This window comes from Acanthochromis polyacanthus, chromosome 14 (assembly GCF_021347895.1).
Source record: "Acanthochromis polyacanthus isolate Apoly-LR-REF ecotype Palm Island chromosome 14, KAUST_Apoly_ChrSc, whole genome shotgun sequence".
Classification (NCBI taxonomy): Eukaryota; Metazoa; Chordata; class Actinopteri; family Pomacentridae; genus Acanthochromis; species Acanthochromis polyacanthus.
Genome location: NC_067126.1, coordinates 13,544,996 through 13,562,140, shown reverse-complemented (window position 1 = coordinate 13,562,140; position 17,145 = coordinate 13,544,996). Strand labels below are relative to the sequence as shown.

Genomic DNA, 17,145 nt, shown 5'->3' with positions numbered 1-17,145 from the left:
AATAATCACTGTAAATAAAAGTTTGCTGCTTTGAGTGTATGCAACACCATGCAATTTGGTTTTATATACACCAAAATAAGACATAAATACAAATTCCCACATATGTGATACAACTCTAGTGATGCAGCAAGATGTTAATGCATTGTTTATGGTGTCGTTCAGTATAGCCTTCTTTAACCCTTGCCTCAGGTTAAATCAGGACCAGCTCTCCGTTTAAAGGGTCAGATTCTATCTGCCTATTAGTATTCCACCTAACAGGTTTCAGCAGAATAATTAAGCTGGTGTCGAGGAATACTCGCCTAGGTCCTAACTGTCTTCTTCCAAACGTCTTACCCCTCTTACTCCAATAAATACTCTCTTACTAAGCAGCCCTCCTAAGTAGTAGAATTGATTTATTGACCACGTTTGTTAACGACAGCTTTCCTCTTAAAACTGTGGCACTTGTTGATATTCCTAGGTTCGTTTTAGAGGTTTGGAAAACTAACCTCAGGGGTAATGTTTAAATAACTAGTTGGATTAAAGTAACCTTTAAGAACCATTAGATTTAATGCACACAATCAACTTAACTTTTTACCACTATGCAGAATAGGTGAATCATAATCATTTCATTAGACTTCTCTTTAAATGCAATATAGCGTTTTATTAAGCAATTATTAGCAGGGGCACAGCATTATTCATGATTAAACAATTTAATTATTTCTGATTATTTCTAACTTAACTAAATTAAACTAAGCTGAGCGTACCTAAGAATCTTCTCTAATTAGTAAATTTAGGAGAGAGAGCGGACAGCCAGGCCTTAGCTGCCACGCCCGGTCTTCACCTGCATCTAGTTGAACTCCTCCGTGGACCAGCAGACTCGGTATGAAGTCTTCTTTGTGGGCAGAGGGTGTTCTTCATAGGCAGGGGGAGTGGAGAGGTCCCGATAGCCAATCGTTGGTCTGGCAGTTATCTTTAGTAGCAGCTGGAACACAAGTGCGGGCGTCTCAGCTGTCTTCTCAGTCGGATGGTGGTGGTGGAAAGCACCCGTCTCATCAGGCTGTGGTGGGTCACTGGGTCCTCCAGCCCCTGGAGTGGAGCAGCCCTCTGCTGCTGCCTCCTGTGCCTCTCTGGATGCCATGGGTGCTGTCCTCTCTTCATCTCTTTGGATAACTGCAGACCTCTCAGGACTCTCCTTTCAGCAGAGTGTGGTCTTCGCTTGTTGAACAAAGTCAGAAAAAGACTTTGCCTCCAACGATGTTCTCAGCGAACTCTGGAGCCTAAGTCCCGCGTTGTCTTCACGTCTCTTGGGCAAAAGGGTCCGGTGTCGACTCTTCAGAACTTTGGCGATGCTCCCCGGCAGCTCCGGCGAGCAGCATCTCCCCCCTCCAGGGGAGAACTCCGAATTCAGTGTCTGTGTCTCTGGGTTTTATACCCTAGCTCGGCTTCAGCTCAGCACATACACATTTTCACACACAATTCTAACTAATAGGTACGCCCAGGTAATTAATTCATAGGTTTAAGACACAACCTTCTTCCTATCACGCATACATCATTCTTTCCATCTTTTCTGTTAACACATCCACTTGTTACACACACTTCAGTTGTCATGACAATGTAGGCCTGAGCCCATCCTGTCATCCTGTGGAAACTCCAAGTTCCTCATTTCTGAGGAGACTTCTGCTTTTCCCATCCTGTCTGCATACAGCTCAGAACAGCACAGATTACTTCCATTCAAAACTCACTTAGTTACACTGAATCACTTCTTTAAATCATTTTTCTTAGCATGATCAAATAACTTATTTTAAATCATTCTCTTCTATAGCAATCATCATTTCCAGAATATATATCAGCCTATTAAAATCATTCTTGCATCAAGCATAAGCATAATCATGTGGTTAACTTATATAGTTTCTCATTTTAACTTTTCATTGGTTTGCTTAAAGCTTTTATTTAGGTGGTGGTTGCTCCTGGGATCTCAAATAACTAGGCCCCACTTGACAATGGGAAAATCTGAGTACACAAACGCTAATCATACATGAATACAATGAAAACACTAACAAAACCAGCTTTTAAAATGAGCCTGGCTTCTCTTTTATTTGCTTTAACTTGTTCTGCTGCTCTTGTAACAACCACCTCTTTGCTCAATCATATTTTAAAGCTTTTTTTATCAAACTCACTTATTAAAAAGTGGATGTTTTGCTAGAAAAGCAATGGCCCCAAGCAAGATACATTGTACACTATGAGTCTGATCACCTGTGTCCACACACTTTTTAGCCGTGGTGATCTTTGACATGCCCGCTTCACTCCAAGTATCTGACCTACACAGAGCCTCTTTTTCAACCCAATCAAACACCTGGATAAACTGAAACACCAGCTTTGAGCCAGACTTTATTGTAGCATCAGTAGCCAACCTTGAATCTCTCATTTTGGTTCTGGTAGTGTAACGTCCAGATATCCACACACATTTTGGTCCTGTGATGTATCTTTAATATTTAAAAATCAATATGCTATGAAATACACACTACAACACTCATTCATGTAGTTATAAAGTGACTTCACTGAATCATAAGCCTCAAATTTTATTAACATGAGCTTTTATCTTGGATGCTGACAGAAAAACCTAAAATACAAAAACAAAACAAAACCTGGATCTGACTTATTCTATGCTTGCACTAGGAATTTGAAATGAAGAGCCACTGTGGCTCACTCATAACAATAACAATGAGCCACAAAAAGCCACAAATTTCTGTGTCAGTGATAGCGGAAAAAGTTGAGTCATTTTCCTGCATTCTGGTGCATTTTGAGGTAAAAAATGCTCAATTAAACAGTTCTATTTTAACTATTTTATTTCTAGTTATATGTATGCATGTTGTTATTTTCATCGTTTTTACACTCCTCCTCGGCTGCTCTGAGCATTTGGCCATTTAAAAACCTGTACCTGAAACATGTTCATGATGAAAACTTTTTGACCCATTAAAGTATTAATTTCATGTCCAATTTACCTTCTTTTCCTCCTATGTCCAATTCTTCAACCCTCACTATGTACCATATCTCATAACTGTAGCATAAACTCAACAAAAACCTCCTCTTTCTCGCTTTTCCTGATCGCAAATGACTCGCCTTGTGGCACACCATTCAGAGATTTCACGCAGTAAAAATAGCTGGTTTTCTGCGATTGGCCGAGAGCGGGTCATGACACGGGCGTGCTCAAGATTCGGGTGGCTCCGACCATTTCCGACGCCCGCTGAGAGAAACTGGTACATTTGTTTTTCTTATATTATTGTTCGGGCGTTTCGAAGAAAAAGTAAGTCGAACCCTTTTCTGTTGCTTCTTGCAAGAAAAATAGAGCGCCACTGTGGCTCACACGGTTCAGAATGACTGCACCATCCAGCAAAACAATGTGCCAATGGCGCTGTGGCGATCGGCTAGTGCAAGCCTAGCTTATTGGAAAGCTGATGTAATTTTCACATCATCAAACTGAGTATAAAAGTTGCAAGTTTCTCTAAAAAGCCCTGTAGCTGTAAAGTCATTCAAACATCTGAGGTACTAATAGTTTGTACGAGTTGTACAAACTAGCTAGTTTGTACAACTAGATCCCTTGTAGTTCAAACATAGCTGTCAGATACTGTTTGAGCAGTTTTAAGGAAAACCTGTATTAACTTTTAACTCAGTTGTAAAATTAATGTAATATACAATACACAGGGAGGAGCATAGAATTTATATCTTAGCATGTATGTATAGCAGCAGGATTATTACCTCAAACATCGAAGGCTGATCGTGAAACAGCATGGCGATGTATTTGTAGTCAGCGTAGGCCCAATATTCTGAGTGGGAATATTTAGAAAAAGGCCCCACATCTGTCCCAAACTGACCCTGGGTCCAGCTGAGAAACTGAGCCACTTTAGCCTCCTCATAAGAACACTGTGTCTCAAATACAGGAGCTGAAGATTAGAAGAAAAATCACAAAATGCACAGGTTAGACATAGAGCAAACACTGGACAACTGTGATAAAGTTTTAGTGAAATGACACAATTGATCCCCATTAAAATATATATATATAATTCATGAGCCTGAATCACAGTGCTACGCATCACCACAGGTATGAATTTTTTAAACACTTTAACCCATAAGAACTCACGGTGACACCAGTTTAACAAGCACTTTAAGTGCCAAAGTCTCTTCCTTGTAAAGTTTTATTTCTGATCTTAACTCATTAAGTCCTTTAAGGAAAAATGGGTCTGGGTTCTTATGGGTTAACAGATGAATTAATCAGAGTTGAGTGATTTACTGTTGCTTTTGTTTTGGTAAACAAAGTGTGTCTACGGTTGAGTCATGACATTTAAAATCCATGATAAGAAATGCTGTCCTGTCAATTGTTACAGCCAAAAAAGATGATTTAGAAATCAAATTAGCTGGCTTTTATCAGAGGACACGCTCTCCGTCATTCATCAGAGAAAGAGTCCTTAATGAAGCTGCTTTAGAGCCACATGGAGGGCAAAACACACCAGCTGCTCACAGACAAAAACCCCTCAGTGTATGTGTTTTTATTAATTATGTAACATTATAAATTATACCATTCAACAGCATCCAATATTTAATCAGATTACCCTAATGTATAAATTGTCACGTCCGAGGATAAACGACACAAGGTTGTAGGCAATTATGTGCTCATTGAGAAGTGGGTGAAAGCAGATAGTTGCTATATGAGGCTCAGTAAACTGATGTAATAGAAAACACAAAACAGAATAATCTCTTTAATTTAGCATATTGAAATTGAGAAATTATCAGTTACACTGGAATTTTTAAATGGGACCGTGAATTTCTTGCCCTGCTAAATAATGTGCTTTAGACAGACCATTTTGGATTAATGTCTTTGTGTAAAGAAAATCCCACAGTCCTACGCCGTGTGTATTTATTAATTCAGTCATTTCAAATAAAACTTTGGTGTGAAGCCTGGATTGAATCTTTTGTGGGGTCACATGTGCTTTTATTCTGCACATTTATTCCAAGTGACTACTTAAACAGGAATCATATCAACTCATTTCTGTCTGGATTAACTTTCCGTTCTTACCGTTTGTCTCCTCTTTCCTCCCGAGTCTGAATCGGACAAGTTTGTCACCGAGGCAGCCAGAAAGATGCTCTACTGTCCAGCTGAGAACAGGCCAGCTGCAGGTCATGTTCAGAAAGATTGCAGGCTGCTGCAAATGATCCAGAATCCTCCGGGTTTCCTCTGGGCTGAAGGGTTTGATGGAGGTGGTGGCAGCCATAGCCAAGGGGACACACTGATAGTAGGCTGTAACACAGGATGAAGATACACAATAACTGATTAACAACTTAAATTGTGATGTTACATTAGCCGGCATTTACAGCGGTTATACCAGTGCCTGCTAGCTGAGACCTCCCTGTCTTCAGTAGGATAACACTGAACACCACTGTGCTGCGTTTTAAGCAGGCTGGAAAGAAAACTGCTGTGTTTGTGTGTGTTTTTGCTACTGTATTTGTTGCTCTCGCAATGCTCTGTCACACACAATCTTAAAAACTCCAAACTGTGCTATCACGTAAAGTGCAGGGAACCTGAGGACTATTTGGAGACAAGAGGAAATTGAGCCTTCCTTATTTTCAAGCATGTTTGTACTGCTTATAGCACAAACCTGGATAATATACAGATATCTTATTCTGTAAGGGAAGTAATCAATAATCACTTAAAGCAAATATTCATCTACTTGACAGAATGAATTATCTTACCTCCAGTGACTCTAGGGGTCAGTTTTTAAAATTATTTCAGAACAATTACACTACTTACACAGTCTCCACAGAAGAGAGGGAACATTTAACATTGGATATCTATTTTTTTTTAATTAGTTTGCACTGAGACTCACTTGTTTCTGTACTCAAAATTCAAATTCCACTTCAGTTCAAATAATCATGAGGACAAAGATGTTTCATAATTAAATAAAATTGATAATACAGAAGTCAACCGGTGATATTTATTGAACCATATATGGTCACATATCACAATAATACAAAAACAACAAAGAAAACCTTTTTCTAATATGGACATATTTTCTATTTTAATTTCAGGCTTATTTCTTTAATTGATGCTTACAGTTCTTGTCATTCAAACATAGCCTCAAATTTTAATGTGTAAATAAATATGTGCTGAAAGTCTAAATTTTCATTGCAACCATTTCCAGAGCTTGTGATACAAAATTTGAGGGAAATCAGAGAAATTGAATACAATTACAGTACCCTGCATCCAGCCTAATGTTTTTTTGTGGGCAAACTCAAATTGATTGTGCTAAGCTAACTTTCTTTACAGTAAGTTTATGTTACTGGTAGTTCGTTTTAATTCGTGCTTATTCTGTAATAGAACTACTCTATTTTCCATTCGTATGTTGGATTGTCACTACTTAAAAATATTTCTTACCTGAGTAACTCTGTAACGCTAACAATCACTACTGCAAGTTAGCATTTGGCTGAAGTGGCTAACTAGCTTTTCGTGACACGGTGAGCAACCTGTTTGCTGAGGAGTAGTTTTGGCATAGTTTTGGCTGAGGACTCGGCAACTTGGCGAACAACTGAGAGACCACTGCTCCAGAGATGAAACGTCTCAAATTATTAGGTCATGGGCATTCAACGCAGTTCTTGTTTCAATAAATAAAGATGCGACCTTGCTGAGTAAATACTACTTGAGTATACGCTGTCATAGCGTTAACACCACATTTTAAATATCCCCAGAAAGCTAGCTGCGGATAGCTTCGCGGAAATGGGGGTACCAGTAGAAAAAAAATCGAAGGACTCACCTTACCTTACACTTGTAGCTGAAGTTCGTACGGAAGCAAACAAAACTCACATGACACTGTAGGAGCTATAATTTACATCAGCAACACTCCAGTGCGAAAGTGCTCCATTTTGGCTCTGTTTGTGCGACAACAACCGCGCTCAAGCTAATGTACCAGTTGAGCTAAAATGGCAACTCCTTGACCACAGTTTCCTCCACTCCAATGTATTTCCGTCCGGACATGCGCAGTGAAGGAAAACATTAGAAACAGAAGCAGTTGGCTGTTTTTGTTTGTGTGGTCGGCGAAAGAGTTGTCAATTCTCGCTCTGTTGAACAGCCGTCGAAATCGAAATTCCAATAGAACCGACGAACGGACCAGCCGCTATGGGTGCTGGTTCGAGCACCGAGGCCGAGAGAGAGCCGCTGCTCGCCCCTTCGTACGTGGAGCCAAACAGTCCACCAGTAAACAGCAGAGTGTACGGGAGAAGATGGCTGGTTTTGACCCTGTTTTCCCTGCTGGGACTAATGCAGGGGATGGTGTGGAACTTCTGGGGTCCCATCCAGAACTCGGCCGCTCACGCTTACGGTTTCACCAAGTCCGACATTGCGGTGTTGGTGCTGTGGGGCCCGGTGGGTTATTTCCCTTGGCTGCTGTTTATGTGGTTAATGGACAAAAAAGGTGAGTTGTTCCGAACTAGTACACTGTGTCCTATCTCACACTGTGAGCTTTCAACTCTTGTTTTTGACTCTGTTATTGATATTTTGATTGGTAATAAGTTTAGTGCAGCTGCTTGACCTGAATTCTACACATTATAGTCGGATGTGCTTAGTTTCAGATTAGCTAGTGATGTCCAATGTTATGGTTGTGCAGCCTAATTACAAATTTGAGGTATTTTGCTCATTTCCAGGCATTTTCTACTAACACTAACCCATCTGCCACTGTCTGTCAGTGTGTCATAAACTAATCAAGCAACTGAATTTAACAGGTCCAATCACCAGTTCTTATCTTAAGAGATGACAAAGGAACTCTTCACACTGATGACTTGATATAAATGTGTTCATATGTTCTTTTCTAGTCAATAATGCTGCGTAGCCTGAGATTCTGTAAGATAATTCGACAGGAATGCTACAAAGTCTAAAAACAGACAAAAAAATACCCTAAAATATTAAATTAGAATTGCATGTCATGAGGAATATCTAGATGGCAATTTTCCGCGGATCCGCGGATGTCCGCCGATTTAATTTCAAATTTGAACTCTGTATTGTCGCTGATGTTAACGTCGTTAACTTTCACTGAAGCAATAGTTCGATTGTAATCGGCCCAGCGATTTAATAGTGTGTGTGTATATATATATATATATATATATATATATGTATATAGTATAGTACTTGTATGTAGTGTATGTAGTGTATTTTGAACTGAAGATAGTGAGAAAAGGTTGAAGAACATGTAGGTTAATTTGCTGACTTAAACAAGTCTAGTATTATTATGTTTTTGCTCATTTTTAAGCCGCCCCCCCCCCCCCCCCCCCCCCCCCCCGTCAAACAACTTTCAGCTGAAATCAGAATTTGCTGTTGCCATCACATTTTAAAAAGCAAGACATATCAATTTTCACTGGATACTTAATCTAAATGATCACTTGGTTATCAAGATTGTTGACAATTAGTATTATATATTTTTCTTTGGCAGATCGATACCACTGTTGAATTATAAATCAGTGTGAGTTTGTGGAAAAGGGTCTGTCCAGAGTTCCGTGTAGGGAATTGAGAAACCAAGTGAGGCAAAGTAGCAAGTTTTGAATGCCTTTCCAAACTTCTCTCTTACAAAAGGGTTCAGATTCCAAAAAAGCACAGAACACCTCGCTAAGTTTTTTTTTGAGTAGTCACAGCTCAGATGTGAAGAAGCCTCTCTACTTGAGCTGTTGAGTCACAGAGCACTTCACCTAACCAGTTCCTCTGCATCACCTGACTCACACAAAGTCCTTAGTGCCCGGGCTGTACTGTCAGATGATAGCCACAGTAACGATGCAATAACAACATCTCATCACAGCAACCAGACTGGTGATGAATTAAAGAAGACGAGCAAAATCTTGCCTAGAAATTGCATAACTCTACCTTGTGATCCTGATTCATCAGCAATTAGAAGTTCTGGGTGTTTCTCTTCTCTAATTTACTGAAATGTCATCATATCCTATATACTTGTGGTGTAAAATTAATTCTGACAAGACTGTATACAGGACAATAAACTAGCTATACATTCCCCTCAGACCTTTTTAATGAACGCTCAACTTTATACCCAGCTTGCAGCAAAGTGTGCGACTGGCTCATTTATCAAATTAGGAGGAACTCATTCAGTATTCACAAATTGTATTAAGCAATGGCGTAACCTTGTTTTAAACCCAATAGTACTTTCAGAGGTTGCAACAGCCTTAAACTATTACTCTGCGCGATACACGCTTGTAGGCGAACACATGCACACAGTGGCTCCGCTCCAACCTGTCATTGAGGAAAATGCTTGACCTTTTGGTAAGAGTTTGCCCTCCCTGAGGGTAGAAACTGTAGATGATCAACAACACAGTAGTTGCTATCTAACAGTATTTTGAAATGAAGTCATATGTGATGCTTAAGTAGTAAGCTTGCATAATGTGGCGAGTGAGTGACATACAGATAAAGTATATGTTGTTGCAGAATGTACCACAAAGAGCTTATCCACCCATTTAAGTGTGAGGTTGTAAAGTTTGTATGTTCTGCTTGCAGCGACTGGCTGCCCGAAATTCTCTGAAATATAGGTCACTGGGTTTTTTTGTCACTTAACACATGCAGTACTGTGTGAAATATAATACTTATAATATTATATGTCGTTTTGTTATAATTTGTTTCTTGGTAAATCACTAAAGCACATCAGTACAAGAGAGGCTCAGCACACCTCCAGCAGACACCTAGTTGTCTGCTGGAGCAACTGCAACGTTTTGAGCTTCACTCAAGCATAATTAAACACCAGTGAAAAAAGTGCTCATGCTACCTGTTTACGTCCTCACAAAGGTATACCTACTTATGTGGAATCAAAATGGCAGGTGCATGTGTGCTTTTTGACCTTTCAAGGCCTCTGTTGCCCTGGGGTTTCTGCAGGGTTTCTGCAGGGCATTAAAAAGCATTAATAGTCATTAAATTGATTTTGTGAAAATTAAGGCCTTAAATTGCATTAAAAATCATTAAATTTGATTCTCAGTGGCATTAAAAATTCTTTTTGCAGTTTTCAAGAAAATATTTGACAATAATAATATAATGATATATAATTATAAACTGCGATTCATCAGATATGTGCATCTGCGTAAACATGCCGAACCATTGCGATAACTGTTGCAGCCGGTTGGGTATAATTGCCAAAAACTGCATGTTTTTAACCCTCGTGTCGTCCTGCAGGTCAAAACTGACTTGTTTTAAAATTTGAAAATGTGAAAAAAAATAAATAAAAAATTCACAGTGAAACTTCTGATATCCACATTTTCAACATTTTTGGGAAATTTTTGAACATTTTTTGGAGGGGGAAAAAGGAATGTTAAAAATGTTTCTTAAGAGCATTCACAAAAAATCAACCACAATCCAGCGAATTTCCAAATATTCAGATCTCAAAATTAATATCCGGATACCACCGTCACGACTGAATATTTGAATATTCCGATATTCAGGTTATGGAATTGGACGTGTTAACTGTCTGATTGTGAAGGTCTGACAGTAGTGAGAAGTGTGAGTTTTATTTTATTGTTTTCTTATTTTTTTATTGTATTAGCATTGTTATTTATTAATGTTATAGGGACTGCAGATGGAAACTAGCTATTAAGCTATAATCTGGTGCAGCACATCTCTGACTCATGTGAGCTTAATGTTTCTGTACATTGTCCCTTAAATAAAGACTAAACTAAAAAAAACTAAGCCAGTCCGTATATGGTTCGCTCAGTCGTTTTTCCGTTTCAAAATAAAATTAGACTAAACAAATAATCATTTTGTTTTTTTTTGTTTAAAAATGAAATTTGAAAAATGAAAAATAGAGAAGTAAAAAAACGCTGTGTTTTTACCAATTTTACGGTTTAAAAGACAAAAAAGAGCATTTTTCCATTTGGAAGCTCCCAGCTGAACGGGAAATCAAAGTCAGAATTCATTTGACTTCACTTTTCTGTCCCAAACTCTACACCACGTATTCTGAAAACAGCAAAGACATGTTTGTCTTATTTAGAGGGAGTAGACGCATCACACTGAGAACTCATTATCTCAGTGTGAACAAAATTCCTTTAATAGTCCAAGGAAGGATTTTTAAGTGTTGAAATTTGAAGAACTCTGTCGATTCCGACCTGTTCCAGTTTAACTGGTAATTAGGTTAACTGGTGATAGTTTCGTCGCAGATTTGTCCCGACCAGACCTGGCTGTGTATGAAATAAAGATAATAGATAAAACTTCACTGATAAATGTCGGCATCACTACTTAGCAAAGTCTATATCCATGTAAATATCACCAACAGACAGTAAAAAGAAATGTGCTGGTGAAACAAACAAAAAAAATCAAGTAAGGTGAGAGGATTTTTGATTTAATGACGTGCTCCTAATCTATCCAATCGGAGTACACAGAAATATATAAATATGGCAGCATGATCACTTCAGTGTCCAACAGGAATATCTGTAGCTGTAATGTTCAGATGTGACTGTACTTCAGTACATCCAGTAAGTGCTCATAGCTCACTGTAGGATGAATAAACTATTGTTTGTTTTCACCAGATCAGGCTCCTTTACTTCCATTTTTATTTAATATTGTCAGTGGTAAACGTGCTCTGAAATGATGGTTAGGAGGGAGGACTGAACGTGTTGTTACTGTTTTCTGAGTGACTACTTTTGATAATGTGGTCTCAGTTTGTTCTGATGTATTTTATCAAGTCCAGCTAATGTTCTGCTGCCTGTTGTTCAGATGTATTTTATCAGATCCAGCTGATGTTCTGCTGCCTGTTGTTCTGATGTTCTGCTGCTGAGGCTATGAGTGTTTCTGAGAACAAACCCAAGTTAAACCTAAAGTTCTGCTCTGGATCTGTTCCACTGAACTCAGACTAACACAGCGGTGGACATGCTTCTATGTTGTGGGTTTTCTTGGTGAGACAATAATTAGTTTTCTGACTCGTTATTAACCAGGCAGCCTGTGTTAAGTTGTGACTATCTCCAGTTAACCTGGGCGTGTTTCCTAAACAATCACCAGATGTTAAACACCTGGCAGAATGACAAAGATCTCTGTGGATGAAGCGGGATGTTTATAGGACAGATCGGTTACACAAGTTAGACTGTGGTCTCTAATTTTATCTTTGGATTCCATTGTGTCCTCTCACCGTTCATAAAAATACGTATTTTTGATTCAACCTGCACATTTCTTTTTACTGTCTGTAGGTAATATTTACATGGATAAACAACTGAAAGACCACTGAATGTACGAATATTGGCGAATATTCGGATACCAACATTAATATCCGGATACTGTCGTAGCGAACGAATATTCGGATATTCAGGTCCAGCCCTACTGCAGTAGCATATGTTTGCCTATGCACAATGTTGAATAAAGTTCACTGAGAAACGATATTGTCCACTGTTTAATATGGAGTAAACGAAACAGAGTGAAACAGTCTTCTTTATCTGGTATCTTAATTTCACGTAAATCCAGGTCTGATCGTGACGAATCTGCCGGTGAAACATCTGGAGACGGAAACCATAGATATGTACATATCTATGATCCAGACCATCTCTAAACTATTCTTCCATGGTGACTTCAGGTGTTGCAACAAATTAAAACAACAGCCATATTTTGTATTTCGGGTTAAAAAGCTCGAGCAAAAATCCAACTCTGTGGTTTTTTCATTAGTTAAATAGTACATTTCTACATTAAGGTTTTAAAAACTGAAAAACACAAAAACAGTGGACAAACGAATGAGCGAACCATACACGGATTCCAGCCCTAATTTTTACAAATTTTTTGAAAATATTTACAAGAATTTTCTTGCTGAATTTGGGGGATTTCTTTATTTTTTTTAAACAAAACTTTTAAGGTAAACTTTTAAAGAATTATTGACATTTTCTTCATAAAGGTTTTGCAAATTTTAAGACTCAGGATTTTTTTTGCTGAATTTTTGGCTTTTTTTCAGACAACAAAACAATATTTTTGGTGCCCGTAAATGAGGACAACAGGAGGGCTAAAGTCACCAGCAGGCTGGACCAGGTGGAGGAGAAGTGGGAAATGCAAATTCCAGCAAAAATGGCAAAAAATAATGTGTATTTCAGAGAATGACTGCAGCCCATGAGTGGTCAGGTCTGGTTTCTGTATTCAGAAATCATGAAATGTAGGGACAGTTTTCATAGAAAAATCATCTTTTACAAAAAAAAGTGTAATTTGTTGAGTTCACGGTCGTGGCATTAAAATTTTTACAGTATAGCATTAAAATGGCATTGAAAAACATTAAATTTGACTGGTTGATATCTGCAGAAACCCTGTCTGAGTTTCGGATATTTGGTTTGGTTCATAACGTATGACGGTGAGGGGACGGATGGATGGAATGTAACAGAAAGTAAATCGTAACAGAAGTTTATTTAACAGCGATACTGGAGAGAGCAGGGGAATTACATGCAGCAAATTGCCCTCTGCCAATAATCAAACTGGAGGCACAAAACATTTGCACCCATGTAGTATTCACCCTAACTGCATGGCTATCGGGTGAAACCCTTTGTGTTTATTCTTTATTAAAAGCTGATGATCTTGGCAGAAAAGTAACATCCGCCAAGGAATTGAACGATAAGTTCCTGTCAGTACCTGTTCCTAGTCATGTCAGTATTTGATGCAACAGAGCACAGTGCAGAGACAAATGACTGACTTCATCCATGCTCGCTTGACATTTAAAGAATGCAGCACGCACCACTGGACCATATTGACAAGTGGGGACTTTCCCTTCCACCGTCAATAAAGTACAAGTCAAACTCAGCCCTATTTGACAGGTCTAGGCTGTTCGTCAAAGCAGATAATGATCACTCGCGTGGAAGAAGAAGAACAGGGAAGTGGTGAATTTTTAAATGGGTGTTTTGTGGATGAAACTAAAAATGGAAACTTCCAAGTTGGTAAAGAAAGGCACTTTGTTCGTACTAATGGCGTCACACAGACGGTATTAAATAAGGAACTGTGGAATTCCTGTTGTGCTCTTTCATGGTCTGTATCACCGGTCACATCCACTCAGTTACCAGACTGCTGGGTACATGTAGCTAAAAGTAATGAATGTCTAATGCAACAGGACTCCTTTTTTAGAGTGTGTTGGTTTGGCTGTGAGAGAGTTGCAAGTAGAGTTGTTTAAACTGTGTTGTGCTGAACTGAAGGGTGTTCCTTTGTCCTCGAAAATTTGCATGACGTAAAAATAAACAGATCTGCTATGATCAGACAGCAGAAAATGAATAACTTACAATTTTGTTGATTACTTGTTTAGGAAATTTATAATGGTCAATGTACCAAATGTTTCTGAAATGTGAAAGTTTGCTTTTTTCTCTTTTGTATGATCATTATAGATTGAAAATGTATTTATACTTAGTAAGACTTCTCCTTGACCTTGTCCCATTAAACTAACAGGTTTATTGATAATCAAAATAACCATTAGCAGCTGCAGTAAAAGATTTTTTTCATTGTAATTCAAGGGTGTTGACTTCAACCTTGTTCACTCTATTAGTGCCATTTTCCATCTGCCAATTTCCCCACATTTTCAATCAATCAAAGTTTATTTCCATAGCCCTTTATGACAGATGAAAGGGTGACTAAAGTGCTTCACAGTGCAAAACAAGAGAATAACTTAATACAACACAGTATCTTAAAACAGGACAAACAATCACACTCGCACTCAAACCTACGGGCAAATTTAGAATAATCAATTAACCTTAGCACATTTTTGGACTGTGGGAGGAAACCGGAGTACCCGGAGAAAACCCATGCATGCATAGGGAGAACATCTAGCTGCAAGGCAAAAGTGCTAACCACCGCCCATTGTGCAGCCTGTAAAATATATAAGAAAACAATAAGCAGAAAAAAAACAGCACTAAAAATAAATAAAAGTATTAAAATGTCATCGTGCCGCTAGGTATTAAAAGTAATTTTAAACAGAAAAGTTTTGAGTTTTGATTTAAAAAGACCTAGGTCAGTGATGGTGCACATGTGGAGGGGGAGTTTGTTCCAAAGCCTGGGTGCAGCTTTCTCATCATGAAGCCTGTCATTTTTTGCTGTTCATGAAATGAGAAAGATAGTATAGTATGAGTATGTATTATAAGCACAAATTAGAACAACTCAATAATTATCTTGTTTTATTTGCAGTATTTGGTTAAGGCAAGTACATAGCCCAAAGAGCAAAGCAAAGTGCACGCATGCATGCAAACGCACACGCACACACGCACACACACACACACACACACACACACACACACACACACACACACACACACACACACACACACACACACACACAGAGACATATACATATATTAGGGCTGCAACTAACACATATTTTAATAATTGATTAATTGGTCGATTATTTTTTAGATTAATCGGATTAAAACAAACATTTATAATTTTGGCCTCTTTATTCAGAAATGGAAGATTTGGACTGACAGAGCAAATAAGATCATTGTAGTGAAGCCTTTTTCTTCATCTATTGACACAGGCCTCATCATATCAGTGATGATCAGTCAAAACAGCAGCTTGCTGTGGTGTACATGATGTCTTTCTCATCATGAAGCCTGTCATTTTTTTTGCTGTTGATAAAATGAGAAAGGTAGTATAGTATATAGATGTATTATAGCACAATTTACAATAATTCAATAATTATCTTATTTTATTTGCAGTATTAGGTTAAACTCAAAGAGCAAAACACAAAGCACACACAGAATATCTATCTATCTATCTATCTATCTATCTATCTATCTATCTATCTATCTATCTATCTATCTATCTATCTATCTATCTATCTATCTATCTATCTATCTATCTATCTATCCATCCATCTATCGATCTATCAAGAGAGAGATGTAATAACTTACTTTAACTCCTGTCTAAATGTAATTCAGTGTCTTCACTCAGACTTTGTCAGAAAATTCAAACTTGAGGCTCAATCTTTAAATTATTATCACCACTGTGGGCAACTTACAGTTATGTATTAAGCGTAGTCAAACCATGCTTAAGCTGATTAAAGTGAAATAAAAAGTATCATACGCACACGCACATGTCGTATGACTGTCATTAATCTGCTAACAAGATATCGCTAGCATCAGGCGAGCTACCAGAGAGACTAACATTACGTTTCTTCGCTTTGAAATGGAACAAACGTAGGTTAATATAGTGACTTACCCTGCTGTTGAGCTCCCTTCATCCTCATAGGTGACATGTTGCGTTTCAGGTGCTGTATCATCATTGTGGTGCTCCTGTGCCATCTCATATCACTTTTGCAAAGCTTGCATGTTACGCATGTTTTTGTTTTGTGAAATGTGAATTACTCCCACACTTTTTTTTCTTTTTTGTCTGCACTTATTCTCATTGTTTAAACTCAAGACAGGGGAACAAGACAGGGATGCCCACTCTCTCCCTTATTTAGCAGATTTGGTCACTTTTTCTGTTAACCCATAATAAAGTCTTAAAAGAACCAAACTTCATGAATGTTTTTTTGTGACAAAGAAGTATCTGTTCCAATCATTCTATCAGAGAAAAATCAGAGTTGTAGAAATAACTAGAAACTCAAGAGAGCCATGACATTATGTTCTTTACAAGTGTATGAAAACTTTTGACCACGACTGTATATAACATCTGTGTGTCCTTGTGAGCTGTCTGTTGCTGTCTGTGAGTTGTAGGTGTTGGAGAGAGATGTATACATCAAGTCAGATTCTATATATACATTATATAATAGCACATCATTGCCTGAAAAACTAACAACAAACACATTATAAAACATGTTTTATAATGAGTGTGGGGGATGAGTTTGTGAAAAGGGGAGAGGGGTAAAGGGAGACATACAGAGAGAGAGAGAGAGAGAGAGAGAGAGAGACAGACAGAGAGAGAGAGAGATAGGAGAGGGTTCTCCAGTGGGGAGTGTAGATTAGGAGAGTGAGACATTTACACTTGTGTTATTTTTTTTTTGATTACGTTTTCTAGCATAAATTACTAAGTGATATATTAAGCATTAAGCCTTATTATTATCATTATTATTGTAATTGTTTTGTTTTTTTAGAAGAGCCAGGGAGTAATAGATAGATACTTTATTAATCCCGAGGGAAATTAAGTGTTCAGCAGCCTTACATAAAATAACATAAAGCAGGTTAGTAACATTAACAGTCGAGATTAGT

General features: G+C 38.1%; 2 protein-coding genes across 6 annotated transcripts in view; one reads left to right on the top strand and one right to left on the bottom strand.

Annotated features, from left to right (window-relative positions):
- Nucleotides 1–6,921, bottom strand: part of hspbap1 (hspb associated protein 1) — a 41,846-nt gene extending 34,925 nt beyond the window's left edge. The window contains exons 1-3 of one of the 3 annotated variants that reach the window (XM_051958963.1): nt 6,783–6,921; nt 5,051–5,272; nt 3,736–3,920 (exon numbers count right to left, since the gene is read on the bottom strand). In XM_051958963.1, coding sequence (XP_051814923.1) covers nt 3,736–3,920; nt 5,051–5,246 — 381 coding nt within the window. In that variant the 5' untranslated portion in view covers nt 5,247–5,272; nt 6,783–6,921. The remainder of the gene's footprint in view (nt 1–3,735; nt 3,921–5,050; nt 5,273–6,782) is intronic. The other 2 variants (XM_051958960.1, XM_051958961.1) reach the window with 2 other exon arrangements.
- An 88-nt stretch (nt 6,922–7,009) lies between these two features.
- slc49a4 (solute carrier family 49 member 4) overlaps nt 7,010–17,145 on the top strand; it is a 184,890-nt gene continuing 174,754 nt past the window's right edge. Inside the window, exon 1 of one of the 3 annotated variants that reach the window (XM_051958968.1) lies at nt 7,010–7,439. In XM_051958968.1, coding sequence (XP_051814928.1) covers nt 7,145–7,439 — 295 coding nt within the window. In that variant the 5' untranslated portion in view covers nt 7,010–7,144. The remainder of the gene's footprint in view (nt 7,440–17,145) is intronic. The other 2 variants (XM_051958967.1, XM_051958966.1) reach the window with 2 other exon arrangements.